Here is a 13,565-nt window from a genome sequence, read left to right on the forward strand (position 1 = left end):
CCGGTTCCCAAGACAAAGATTCTTCTGCTCTTTTGATCATTTCAGTTAACTCTCCACTGTTTGATGCCCAATTTCTCGTATTAAAACCTCCTTCTCTGAACCGCAACTTCAACTTGTGGTAAAGTTCAAAACACTTCGTTACCGAGTTCTCTCCAGATGCAAAGTCATCAACATACAAAGCTCTTACAACAGCAGCCACAAATTCAGGATCAATGATCTCATACCTTGCTAAGTGGTTCCTCAATGTTACATTCAAAATAAATGGGGAGCATGGCAAACTAGGCCAAAAACAAGACGAGTGAATCTCAGTGTGATCACTTCTGGATTCGGGGAGTTGATGTCATCTACCCTTAGGAACCTTAACAAGTTTCTCTCTGCTGGATTGACTTCAATGTTCAAGAATGCTTTTTCTAAATCACCAATCAAAACCACTTTATGGAGACGAAATCTCAGTAACACATCAAAGATCAATGGAGATGTCATCTACCCTTAGGAACCTTAACAAGTTTCTCTCTGCTGGATTGACTTCAATGTTCAAGAATGCTTTTTCTAAATCACCAATCAAAACCACTTTATGGAGACGAAATCTCAGTAACACATCAAAGATCAATGGAGTTAAGGCAGGACCTGGTACGAGACAGTCATTCAAACTTGGCTCATGGCGTGATTTAGCACTGGCGTCATAAACCACACGTAGTTTAGTAGTGGTTCTGTCTTCTTTCAATACTTCTTTATGAGGAATGTAATGTACAGTTCCAGGAAGGGTATCTAAAATCGTGAATCTTGTCAATCAATTCAACAACACCAGCATTTAATTTTTCCTTCATGACACTGTCATATTGTTGGAGCAATTCTGGCTTGGACCTTAATCTTTGCAATGAAGAAACAAGGCGATTCTGTGCCAACAAGTAATTGTCTGGAATGATCGGGTGTTCAGTCTTGAAGGGAAGAGACACGTCATAACGGGTTCCATTGAACTTCACTTTGGTAAGATAGTCTTCGAGAAAATCTCCCTCTCCATCCTTTACTCCAAGAGTGTCATAGTCCCAAAACTTACTTAGCTCCTCTTTCAGTAAGAAATCATCTGAAACTAAGTTCTCTTCAATGACTTGACATTCAGTTTTCATAACATGGGACGCGTTCACAGTTGATAACTGTGTATTCGCACTTGCTGCATTCACAGGACAACTCAATACATATCCTAATCTTGTGTGAATTGCCACTGGTCCATGGAGCCCCCCCCCCCCCTTACCATGTGATTCTGAATCACAGACCAGTAATGATCTGCTCCAATCATGACATCAATTTCTAGATCCTCATCACCTCGCGAGTGATAAGCCAGAGGCAAGCCTTGAAGATATGGGTAACACTGCTGTGCAATTTCAATGGTCAGGTTTGTGATGGGACCACAGATCAACTCGACTTCATAGGCATTAATGAACACTGTCAAATTGTCTTGACATTCCAATTCAAAGTGAACGATGCTACATTGTTTCAATGAGGGTTCATTGTTTCCAAAAGTTTGTCTTAGAACTGTATCGCTTCCAATTGGTGGTAAGCTCAATTTGCTCCTTAACCGTGCGCTTCTATAAGACTTTTGGGAACATGAATCAAAAAGGATTCTCACATTGCAAGAGTTTCCTCCTTGAGGACTTCTGGCGTTAGCTCTGGCCGTTTGTAACAAGATGCACTTGTTATTGACGTCTTGAGTATAATACAAGTTTGTACTCACAGTTAGTTCTCGATTGCTGTCTCTAGCCTTTCTGGTCGTGATTGGAAACTCTGGATAGTGTTTCCCACTACAAGGATGACACCTTGCTTGACAATCTTGACTCACATGACCGCTCCTCAGAGAACCAAAACATTTTCCTTTTTGACGTAGAATTTTCTTTCTGGATTCTGGATCGGTAACAACAGAACATTTGACAGTTGGATGAGGTTCATTGCGGAAAGTGCACCATTTATCCTTAGATAGCTGTGGTCTTTCGTTCTTTGCAAACAGGGTTGACGATATGGGGGGTCTCGTGTTTTGACCTGTGCGAATTCCAAAACCAAACTCTCGTTTTTCTTTTAACTTTGTTTGCTCGGTTACCGTTCCCAAAGTACATCTTTCTCGAATTTGCAATTCTTCTGTGAAAGACTTGATGATTGTATGTATCAAGGTCCCAATCTTCAGATGTGCCGCGACTCTGGATGAGGCGTAACTCTTGTGGGATCTTTCCCATAATTGCAGGTGTCAAAAATGTTCCATGTCTCAGTCGAAATACCGATTCCTTTTAGACTTCTAACTGTCGCCTCCGTTCAATCCAAAAGCTGGCGCAATTGCTTTAAGTCGCTCCCGTCGATTACTTTTGGGAGCTGCATGAGCGATTCGATGTGTTTCGAAATAATGAGTTGTTTATTTCCGAAGCGCTTGTCTAGACTGAAGTTGGATCGCGTGGTTGTAATTCGAGCTTGTCAATGCTAAACCAGAAATTGTGATTCAAACGATTCTCAGAAGGGATGCCAGTTGATTGGGTCGTCTGAAAATTTTCTCAATTCCAGTTTGGGCAACTTTGCGTGGCAGGTATTTTAGCAGGTTGCAGGTTGCAGGTTGCAGGTTGAAAATTTAATTATAACTGGATATACTTACCGTGACTATTACATGAATAGCTAACCTTAGGCCTAAAAACTTTCTTTAGGCCTAATTAGGCCTAAGGTTAGCTATTCATGTAACTGTCGCGGTAAGTATATCCAGTTATAATAAAATTTCAACCTGCAACCTGCAAAAAATACCTGCCGAACTTTGCGTGGGTCGGAATTGTTGACGCGTTTGATTGTGTTCCCGCCTGAATACTTGAGTTAGAGTTTTGCGAACCCAATGTCGTTCATTGTATCTCCTGACCCTTTCCAGTATTTTCCTCAGCTTCTATTGCTGTTTCTAGGTCGACTATGCAGGCTTGAATAGCGCTGGCGAAGTCACAGCTATTGCTCACGTCTTGTTCTATTTTCGTTTCGTCTACCAAATCGATAATTTTTGAGGTCCGACAATTTATCCAGAACGGTACATCGCATAGGCTCGATTTCCGCCGCTCACTCGAGTTCGGGTATCCTCCCCGAGAAGAGACGGCCGAGATTTCGGGAGTGAGCGCTGGCTTATTTCCCGAAACAGCGGCTGGTAATCGAGCCTATACATCGCAAGGATTTGAGGTTATTCACAACGGTAGGATCTCCCCGTTTTTATCGATTTGTTCCTTTGCCGCGAGGATTGTTTTCCTAACAAATGCGCGATGACTTTCCCGGACCACGTATTTCTTCTTCAGGCGTTTCTTGGGTCCGACGACATGTTTACACGAGGTTAATTTCACTTTTTCACTCTGTCAATCCTCGGCACCAAATGTTTTAATGATCCAAACTCTTAATGATAGATGACTTCTTTTACAAGTCCTGGTAGAGACAATTTCTTAAGATTCCGAGATATAATACCGCCAATACACAGTCAAGATATATAAAATACCGCCGATAAACAAGATGTAATTCCGCCGAAAACGAGATGTAATTCTGAATTTTCAGATGTCTCCCGTCACATGTCAATCAAACTAAATCGCTCGTGTATACTAGTTTCCAGTTTTCAACAGCCTGTTTATATGGTCTCGCGTACCCTGTCAATATGAGAATTGCGTGACCGAGACAAAGTTGACCCTACTTAATTATGCATATATTTTAAGACGCATCTTCGAAAAAAGCGTATCCGATCATTTGCCTTTCTTTCTTTCTAGTTCGTTTTTATTAAGTATAGTTGCGTTTTCACATTCAGCAAATGGACTGACAATCTTAACGCAGCAGTAATATGTAGTTTAAATAAAAGGCTGTTTGTGAATCGAGAGTTTCCGTTGACAGCGGTGAGAATTTTGGCTGGAAAAAACTTTTCTTTCGAAAGTAAACGCTAAAAATATTTATAAGCTCCCAAATTGTTTGTTCTTTGATTTTTATTTTATGCGTGCGCATTTAAGATTTTGCTGTCTTGTCTCGGGTTGTCGAGCCAAACTGTTTACATGCGAAAAAGTTGTCTCGCCTGCCAGGGTTACCCTACCTTAAAAGTGTAAACACCAGGACAAAACCTAATTATTGTTATTTCTTAGTTCTTCTTCATTCTTTTCCACAAGAAGCTTCGTGGTCAACTTTTTGAACACTTCCTGCTACGTGGAGATGAAAATATTTATAACAGGCAGCAAAATAATGAGATGAAGGCTCACTTACTTGTGATCGCAAGACAAAGAAATGGAAACCACTTTCCAATAGACATTCTTTTTCAAAGCGAAGCTCAAAAATGACGCCTTTATCCTTGTACAACTGAAATCTTGCTGGCCTTTTTTTGTAGATTTCTATATACAAAAGAAGAGCTTGACATGTAGACAAATGCCCAGATCAGTGAGATGATGGTGAATCACAGGCTATTGATACATTACTTGTAGGCTGCTGGCAGTCTGTTTTTCTCTCGTAATTCAGTATGGGTTATGAGGCGAGACGTTTTGGCTAAAGGGGAATGGGTCGAGACACGGCCAACGCCATATAGCGCCATATTCGCGGTAACTAAGCGCTCGTCCTAGAGACCCTTAGAGAAAAAACCGGCTGCCAGCAGACTACGTTACGTGAAAATGGAGAGGTTTGACGTTAATGGAAGGATATCTGATCGCTTGGAATTTACTTCCCACTTTTTTTTTTCCTTTATGCTTCATGCGCCATACAGTCTGCCTGATATTGTTGGCAGGGACACAAATAATAACACATATGTTTGGGATATTTTGACCAAGCCCTGATCATGATGGGCTAGGCCGGTTATTGAAAATTAACATGGTAACCTAGGAAATACCCAAATATAGAAGACATGATCCCACCGAAAGTGAGGGTACACCTGCCATCCACAAGAAAGTAAAAAAAGGGAGGGTTGTGGAGGGAAATTGACTCTGTTGAATCAGCCTCCACCTAGTTTGCACAAATGGTGAATGAACTAGAGGAAATCCCGGATGACCGGAATGCCCAAACTGCAACAGAGGAAATAACTAACTAAGCATGTCACACTCAGAAGGTTGGACAGTAGCGCGCAATGCGTCATGGGAATTTTCTATTTTTCAGTGAGTTGCCTCCAGACTTCAAGGGAAACACATCTCTGCGTTGTAGTGAACATGGACACCATTGATAGACAGGACGCAGAGTCAACTTCGTTTGAGAGCTCCATTTGCATCTTTTTACGTCGCTGCGACATGCTCAATTTATTTACTTTCAATGAGTTTTTTTGCCCATTTCAGTTTCGAGAAAAAATTCCTTTGGAAAGACGAATGTGCATTTTTCCACTGAACGAGGAAATTAGATGGACTGAGCGAGCAAATTACATGCTCTGAAGTCGGCGTCGGTAGTAACTACAGATTACAGGGCCATTTTTAAAGCCGTAATTCTGCAGTGGCTCGGTGGCCACTGCAACACTGAAAAACACCTTAAAATGCCTTAATAACATTTATTTTCATTAACTGGGGTATAATAATACATTTTACAACAAATTGGTCGTTGGATGCCCCTGTATTTGAGGCTTGAGCCCCCGGGATTGAGCCATCGTCATTTTAAACTGTGTGAGTACAGATTTTCTTGGCTTAATGTACAACACCGTGACGTTTAGAGATCGTTCTTCTCATGTTGTAGTTTGATCCTCAAGAAAGCGACGAGGAGAGCATCCTAGTCTCAGAAACAGCCATTGCTCAACCGCCTCGACCTCCAAAGGAAACTTTGCCGGTTGCTCCATTGTTAGAGATGTTGTGGGGATGAATGTTGAGTGCAACTGTTCGTCTTTCCCAGAAACGGCTGGCCATGGAATATTTTTTGGACAAACATTAGCGGGGGAGAGAGTTTAAAGGATGACAAAGAGGAAAATTCATGAAGAAGGAAATATGTTCTATTGTTTGTCACATAATGGACTGGAAAACTGTAAAAAGTCTGTCCTTAAAAATATAATTTTAGTTCACCATGTCACTGAAGCCTGCCCTTGGTAGATTTTAGAAAGATTTTCTGTTATTACTTGCTTTCAGGTAATGTTTCAAAACATATCTTAACATAAACTAAGTCACCTGTGCTTACCTTTTGAAATAAGATATCAATCCAGCTGTTTTTTGGGCCGGGTTATTGTTCAGAGAAATCCTGCTTATCTGGTGAAGATAGCCCCCTGATAGTCAAACTGCTTACATGACAGTACTTTCAGCACTAGTGAAATTTCAGTTCATGAAAATGTATTTATGGTGCCCACGACAAGCCAAGACAGGAATTTTTGAAAATGACATAGAGAAAACTGATAGCAAACTGTCAGGTCCAAGTGCAGCTGAAACTAGAGCCAACTAATGAAAAGGACAATAATGCCATAGCCATTGACATGTACCATGGTAATGGATGGTTTCATTGGTTACATTGCCAGAGAATTCACAGGGTTATTGCATACACTAATTGAAAATGAGAAAATCGTTGATGTAACTGTCCAGCACATCATCTTCAGAGTTTTTTTTTTTTTTGCGAAAATTGGATATAACCTGCATAAATCATGGGCAATAAATTCCTTTTATCTCGCGTCCGGCCTCTCGGGCTTGCTTAGATTTGGCCGGTTTCTGTTGGAGAATTGAAATACGACACACGGATGGGAACAAGAACCTTTGTGCTGTTTTGTCCTTTATTATATGACTAGCTCCGTGAACCAAATCCCTCGCTGTGATTGGCTACTCGAGCGGGCAAGGTGGAGGTATACTGCCCCCTCGGGATTTCTCGCTTGGTCCTGCAAGATCAAAGATCACTTTTTTGGTGTTTTATCCCATATAGTAAATCCTTTATTGGCCAAGCTTGTTCAGTAAAGAAGGCTGGATAGTGGCCTCGTTCTTTTTTTGCTTGTTTATGGACCTCGACTTCGTCTCGGTCCATAAACACGCAAGAAAAGAACTTGGCCAATATCCAGCTATCTTGACCTCACGCTTGGTCAATAACCCATATACATTGTGTCTGTTTGCCTGAGCAAACCTTGAGGCAGGAGGTTGGGAGAGTATCGGACGACCACTGATTCTTTTATACTAGGTATCTAAGCGCTGGAACATCTTGTGTTGGTGTTTTCTTGAATATAACACTAACTTGGTTAATTTTGGTGGTGCAACTGACTTTGTTGAGCATAATGATATTTCCAAACAGTTTGCAGTTTAATAATAAAGTTGGTTTGAATTTAAGAAATAGAAAACATGTACCGTGTTTCTGATCGAGTTATAGAAACACGAGTAAAAGTTTGGGAGAACGAGAAATGCTGTGGGAACACGAGCCACAGGCGAGTGTTTCCACAGCTTTCTCGAGTTCTCCCAAACTTTCACGAGTGTTTCTAAAACTCGATAGAAACACGGAGTACATGTTTTCTATTTAGAAAACAACGCGACGAGAAAAAGGAAAACAACTTGTTAACTCTAATTTAAAAATGTAAATTCTCTTTGCTCGCGCCATCACTACGTCAACAGCTTTTGCTAGTTCTGTGTCTCCATCGAGTTATAGAAACACGATTTTTAACCGATCAGCGCACGTATTTTCTTAGGACTGTTTTCTAATATGGTTTAAAAGAGACTAACAGAGAAGCTCTTCGTAACAAATACGCTCCGCACCCTTCCCCAAGTAAGACGAAGGGAAGTAAAGCCGAAATCCTTATGTTGATATTCAGAGTTTAAAACTTGAAACCGTGTAAATAAGATAATAGAGAATTTTAGCATCGTCACTACGCGAAACGGGAAATTTCAAACGGCGCTGGATCCTTCAGATGGCCTTGCATGAAAGCATGAAAATTCTCTTAATTATTCCAGCTTGGCTCTGTCTTTTGATAAGTTGCTTGATATCTGTACGTAATTGGCAGAAAATAAGCAGAATTTGTAAGCCGAAATCGAACAGTTTATTTTAATTTTGGCAAAATGTTGTCTGCCGCTGCATGAGGAGCTTAAGCCGACTCAGGAATTCTCGGCTGGACGTCTCCTGACGGTGTAGATATCCATCAACAAAGGCTAAAAACATAGCACAAAAGGTGTTTCGTATTCAGAAAAGTGTTGAAGCATTCAGGATCGATCAGATTGTACTGTGAAAAAAAGTAGTTAATTTTTTATTGAATGACCATATTTAGGGGCGAGATGAATATGGTGGGGAACACAAATCTATTTCAGTTCGTTTGCGCGTATCGACAGTGGCGGTTAGTGATGGGACACGGAACCATTCTTCGTTCTATAGGATTTATGGATTAACTCTCTCACCCGGGGAAAAATGGTACAGGTCGCCGTCGTCTCTCGCCGACCAGCACTACTTCGACGCTCCTCGCCGCTGGTGAGCGAGAAGACCTCTGGCATCCAGGGTAAAATGTTAGCCAATTTGTTGAACGAAAGTTTTTTCAGCTCTTTCGAAGAGAGATTTGTCGCCTTCAAGTCGATAATTTTTTTGCGGGAAAATGGTGATCACGTTCCGAAATTCGGCGGGTCTAATCTGCAGATCGCAGGTCACAGGTCACATGTCAGTCATTGTTTCACCAATACAGAAAGTATCCTAAACATTCTTAAAAGCTAACCTTTAGCTTTTAAGAATGTTTAGGATACTTCTGTATTGGTGAAACAATGACCTGCAACCTGTGACCTGCAGATTAGACTCGCCGTCCGAAATTCTGGTAAAAACGTGGACGAAGTTGGTTGACCTCTGTGGGGGGATTAATTGAGCAGTCTTCGTCAGAATGTCATGGATTTCTGTATTCATGTTTTCAAACGAGTTATGGAGGCAGTAAACAATGTTGACGTCGGGGAATTGGGTGCTGGAAGCCTTCCCGGTATACAGGCTCACGCTCAAACGTTGAGGTAAAATAATTGCTGTTAGGTTCAATTTCATGATATCAGGATATCATGATAGCAGCTAGGAAATTGATAAGTCTGTGATTAATATTGAATGTGCCTCCCTGTGACATGCTGGGAAATCAATTAGCCCGGAATGAAATTTTACACAGCTACAATTGGGCATGCTCAATTTCCCAGTTCCTCGGTTATCGAGTTCCATAAGTATAAAACTTAAAAATGGTTTGCTTTAAAATCAGAAAATAACCAATTCACCGTTGCTGTTGAGAAAAGTGTATGCCAGGCAAAACAAGTTGCATCTCGGTAGCCTGACAGTTAACTGACAAAATAAGTTGCCTGTGTTTAAATTAACAAATACACCAATACATCACTAACCGCGTTTCATGTTTAACCGGAGAATTAGGGAAGCAGATGTTCGAAGGTGTAATAGTTGTTGAGTTTTATTCCTCAATTATCGAGTTCCATAAGTATAAAACTTAAAAATGGATTGCTTTAAAATCAGAAAATAACCAATTCACCGTTGCTGCTGAGAAAAGTGTATGCCAGGCAAAACAAGTTATATTTCGGCAGCCTGAAAGTTAAGAAATAATTTGCCTGTGTTTAAATTAACAAATACACCAATACATCACTAACGCGTTTCATGTTTAACCGGAGAATTAGGGAAGCAGATGTTCGAAGGTGTAATAGCTGTTGAGTTTTATTCTCCATAAGTATAATAAAACTTAAAAATGGATTGCTTTAAAATCAGAAAAGAACCAATTCACCGTTGCTGTAGAGAAAAGTGTATGCCAGGCAAAACAAGTTGCATCTCGGTAGCCTGACAGTTAAGAATTAACTTGCCTGTGTTTAAATTAACAAATACACCAATACATCGATCACTAACGTTTCATGTTTAACCGGAGAATTAGGGAAGCAGATGTTCGAGGGTGTAATAGCTGTTGAGTTTTATGCCTCAGTTATCGAGTTCCATAAGTATAAAACTTAAAAATGGTTTGCTTTAAAATCAGAAAATAACCAATTCACCGTTGCTGTTGAAAAAAGTGTATGCCAGGCAAAACAAGTTGCATCTCGGTAGCCTGACAGTTAACTGACAAAATAAGTTGCCTGTGTTTAAATTAACAAATACACCAACACATCGATCATTAACGTTTCATGTTTAACCGGAGAATTAGGGAAGCAGATGTTCGAAGGTGTAATAGCTGTTGAGTTTTATTCCTCAGTTATCGAGTTCCATAAGTATAAAACTTAAAAATGGATTGCTTTAAAATCGGAAAAGAACCAATTCACCGTTGCTGCTGAGAAAAGTGTATGCCAGGCAAAACAAGTTGCATCTCGGTAGCCTGAAAGTTAAGATATAATTTGCCTGTGTTTAAATTAATTTGAAATAAAGAGAAACGAAGAGAATAAAGAATTTTTTTAATTGCATGATGCTGGCCGTTTTAACCGTGTTTTAGAAAATATTTCAGATTGATTTACTTTGCCTCTGGACTATTTTGTCGTCATTAAAACTTTATGACGAAGTCGGCCCAACAAATGTGTCGAGATTAACACCTCTCTCTCCCTTTGTCTCTCGCTCTGCCTTTTTAGTGCGAGTCTTGTTACAACTCCCACTGAGATTTTGGTGATTTTTTTTTACCTAAACAGCGGGGACCCACATTCCTGACCCAAGTTAAGCTCCTCATAGTTTTCCGTTGAACGGGATGGCTCAACCTCGTATCCAGGGCCTCTCTCTTAATTCTTGCCTCCTGGGGTGGGCGGGAGAACAACCTCGATCCCAGAGTAGGGTGGGTGGTTAACCCGCCCGCTCTACTCTTGGCGGAAAAAAGTCCTGGAAACGAGGTTGGCGAAAGAAGATCCGCTACTCGAATCGAAGGCAACAACTCAGTCCTCGGTCGTTGCGTCCAACTTTCGTAGCGTTCTCTTGGACTTTGAAAAAGATTTTCTAGGTCTCTGTACAGGCGCGTAGCGTCCTATACGCATATACGCACGTGCGTACTTGAAGTGACCAGAAAATTTTGAAATTTTTAGCAGTTGTTTCTATTCTTAACGTTTTACTTGTACGCAACCAAGATTTCGTGATGAAAGCACCACTTGATTAAATTCTAAAAACTAAAACAAAAGCTATACCATGTTCTAACTTAGTTTTGCATTGTACCTTTGTTTTTTTGCACTAACAATGCCGTGTTGTTTGGCCAGGGTGTAACAAAAAGGCCAGGTTGCAAAGGAGCGACGTTCCAAGAACGTTCGTGACAAAGGAGAGACGTTCCGAGAACGTTCTTGACAATTCCAGTCACGCTAGCACAACCAAAACAATGTTTTGTTTGCACCAAGTTTGCTCAAAATAAGGGCAAGACGCTTTGTTCTTTGCTTGTATTCACACAACTATTTCGACAAGAAATAAAGAACGCAGTATTTTTCGCTCACTTTACTTAGGTTTCTAGATCACATGTACTTGTGCGTACTTGAAAAAATGACCACGCTACGCGCCTGCTGTATCTATCAGCGCAACCTCCCCTCCCCCTTCCCCTGCGTTCGTCAAGTAAAGATCAACAGCTGCATTTATCATCACCCAAAAATAAAGCTATCCCTTGCACTCACCTTATCGCTAGAATCGTTAGAATACCGTATTTACTCAATTAAACGCCGCCCTCGAGTAAACGCTGCATCGGACACGCTCAAAATTAAATAAAAGCCGCGGCGCTTAATCAAGTAAATACAGGCGGCAAGAAGCAAATCCTTAGACTTACATGGACACTTCGCGTTTGATACAAAAATTGCGCTTACATCTAACTGACGTGCATTCCTGGACCAACATTCAAGAAATTAAAATAAGGGAGGAGAAAGAAAGTGCAGCAAATGGTTTGACTTTCAAGACTTTATTTAACAAGGCTAACATATTTACTTGTGACCTAGTAGTTTTCATATGGCCTCTATCTGAACGAATTGGAATTTAGTTTAGGTGATGGAATCCCCGGTTTGTGTTCTAACTCTTCTAGCATGTGGTAGACCTGGTTGGATTAGCTTGAAGGGCTTCATGACTGAATGTGACCACAAAAAATAAAAATACAGCCAGTGTGGCGAAAAGCCCGAGTTAGATTTTTCAGTCCCTCTGATCAAATGCTGTTGTAATCTCGTACCCAGATCTCCCAAGGTCATACGGAAGGGAGATCTGGTAAAGTTCGAGTTCGAGAATGCTCAGTGCCAGCGAGGCCCGAAATACGGGCTTTTCTATCACTGCGCATGTTCGTACTCTCTGTTGTGATTTTGGGTGATTTTGCGGAATAAACATGGATTTCGAAAGTATTCTTGAAGAGATTCTTTTGGGTAGAGGACAAGGAAACCTTAAACTTAAGCCGAAACAGAAAGAAGCGCTACAGGCGATTGTTTTTGAACGGTCGAGATGGTTTAATTGTCGGAGCAACTGCAGAATCACTGAAGCGAGCGCTTGGGCTTAATCAATAAACGATTGCTATTTTCGTCACACGATCTCGTGCAAAGTGTAGTTAGGCAAACCGTAAATTGAAAAGCTAAAATGTTTAAGAGTGCTTAGACCTAATCACTGCAACGAGCGCTATTTTCTTGGCACGATCTCGTGAAAAATGTAGTTAATCTAACCTTAAAATTCACAATTGATCACTACTTAATTCGCGAGTCACGCTTTAAGAACGAGAAATACTGTTTGAATAAATTACATACTTCAACTTGAATTTATTAGTTTCTGCGTACCGCGTAGCAAGCTACACAGAACTTTATTCGAGTGGCAGGGTACGTGGGGCTTTCGTCGGTACCATTTGCACAAACGTAGCAAATTTTTTAAATGATTTTCCTCAACTGTAAAGCTTTTCTGGCGTCGGAAAAAAACAAAACTTTCCTCCGCACAACTGGCATTTATTCAAAACAGCACATGCACTTGCGAAAACTAAACCTTCACTTTACCTTCACTGAAGTGCCCCACGAAATAAGCAAATCAGAGCGTAGATTGCATTGCCGCAACCTTTTTTTTAGTAGCCAATGAAAAAGGGTGTATTGTCGAACTTTGCCAGATCTCACATTTCCAGTGACAGAGTGAGATCTGGGTACGAGATTAATGCTGTTGTGATGTGTGTGATAGCCAAATACTAGCTCATGAACAAGAAATAAAATGATCATTTGCACAATACATGAATTTACCTTTATAGAGACCACTTTCATAAATGTAGACCTCCTTTATATTCTTTTATATTTATGTTAATTAGACATACTTAGACATACTGCCCACCCTTCCAGTAGAGCCTTTCTTAACTCGACGAGAAAGAAAGGACTCTGCAGAAATCGTGTAAAGTCTTTATTGAGTATGCGTGAGCCGTTGCTTGGAGACAGAGTCAAACCCAGGCCAAGCCTCGATCACACTCTTAGACGCCATATTGATTTTTGTACTGAAGGCTCGATTTTGAACCTTCGCTTTGTCAAAAATATGATGCGCTCGCTGCCTAAACCGGTTTGACCGGAGTGACTACCCCAGATACTTGGGCTGCGGTGACGTAAAAAGACTTGACACAATTTCTGCAGATCCTCTCTTGCTCACCCTCTGGTGAGTTTTAGAGAGGCTCTGCTGGCAGGGTGCCTACTGCCCTCATTTTGAAACAAATATTCTTTTGAAATTTGCTCGTCGTAGCGAGGCTAAAAAGGCTTATTAGCATTAAAACAAAAGAATATTTTATT

At 40.8% G+C, this 13,565-nt stretch overlaps 1 protein-coding gene across 1 annotated transcript in view; it reads right to left on the minus strand.

Moving 5' to 3' along the window:
• The window catches only part of LOC138040666 (uncharacterized), a 2,575-nt gene extending 350 nt beyond the window's left edge, over positions 1 to 2,225 (minus strand). The window contains exons 1-4 of the mRNA XM_068886348.1: positions 2,093 to 2,225; positions 1,253 to 1,899; positions 752 to 1,154; positions 1 to 228 (exon numbers count right to left, since the gene is read on the minus strand). The exon at positions 1 to 228 is cut by the window's left edge and continues 350 nt beyond it. Of these exons, the coding sequence (XP_068742449.1) occupies positions 1 to 228; positions 752 to 1,154; positions 1,253 to 1,899; positions 2,093 to 2,225 (1,411 nt within the window). The remainder of the gene's footprint in view (positions 229 to 751; positions 1,155 to 1,252; positions 1,900 to 2,092) is intronic.
• Positions 2,226 to 13,565: the final 11,340 nt, after the last annotated feature.

Source organism: Montipora capricornis, chromosome 3 (genome assembly GCF_036669925.1).
Source record: "Montipora capricornis isolate CH-2021 chromosome 3, ASM3666992v2, whole genome shotgun sequence".
NCBI classification, from domain to species: Eukaryota; Metazoa; Cnidaria; class Anthozoa; order Scleractinia; family Acroporidae; genus Montipora; species Montipora capricornis.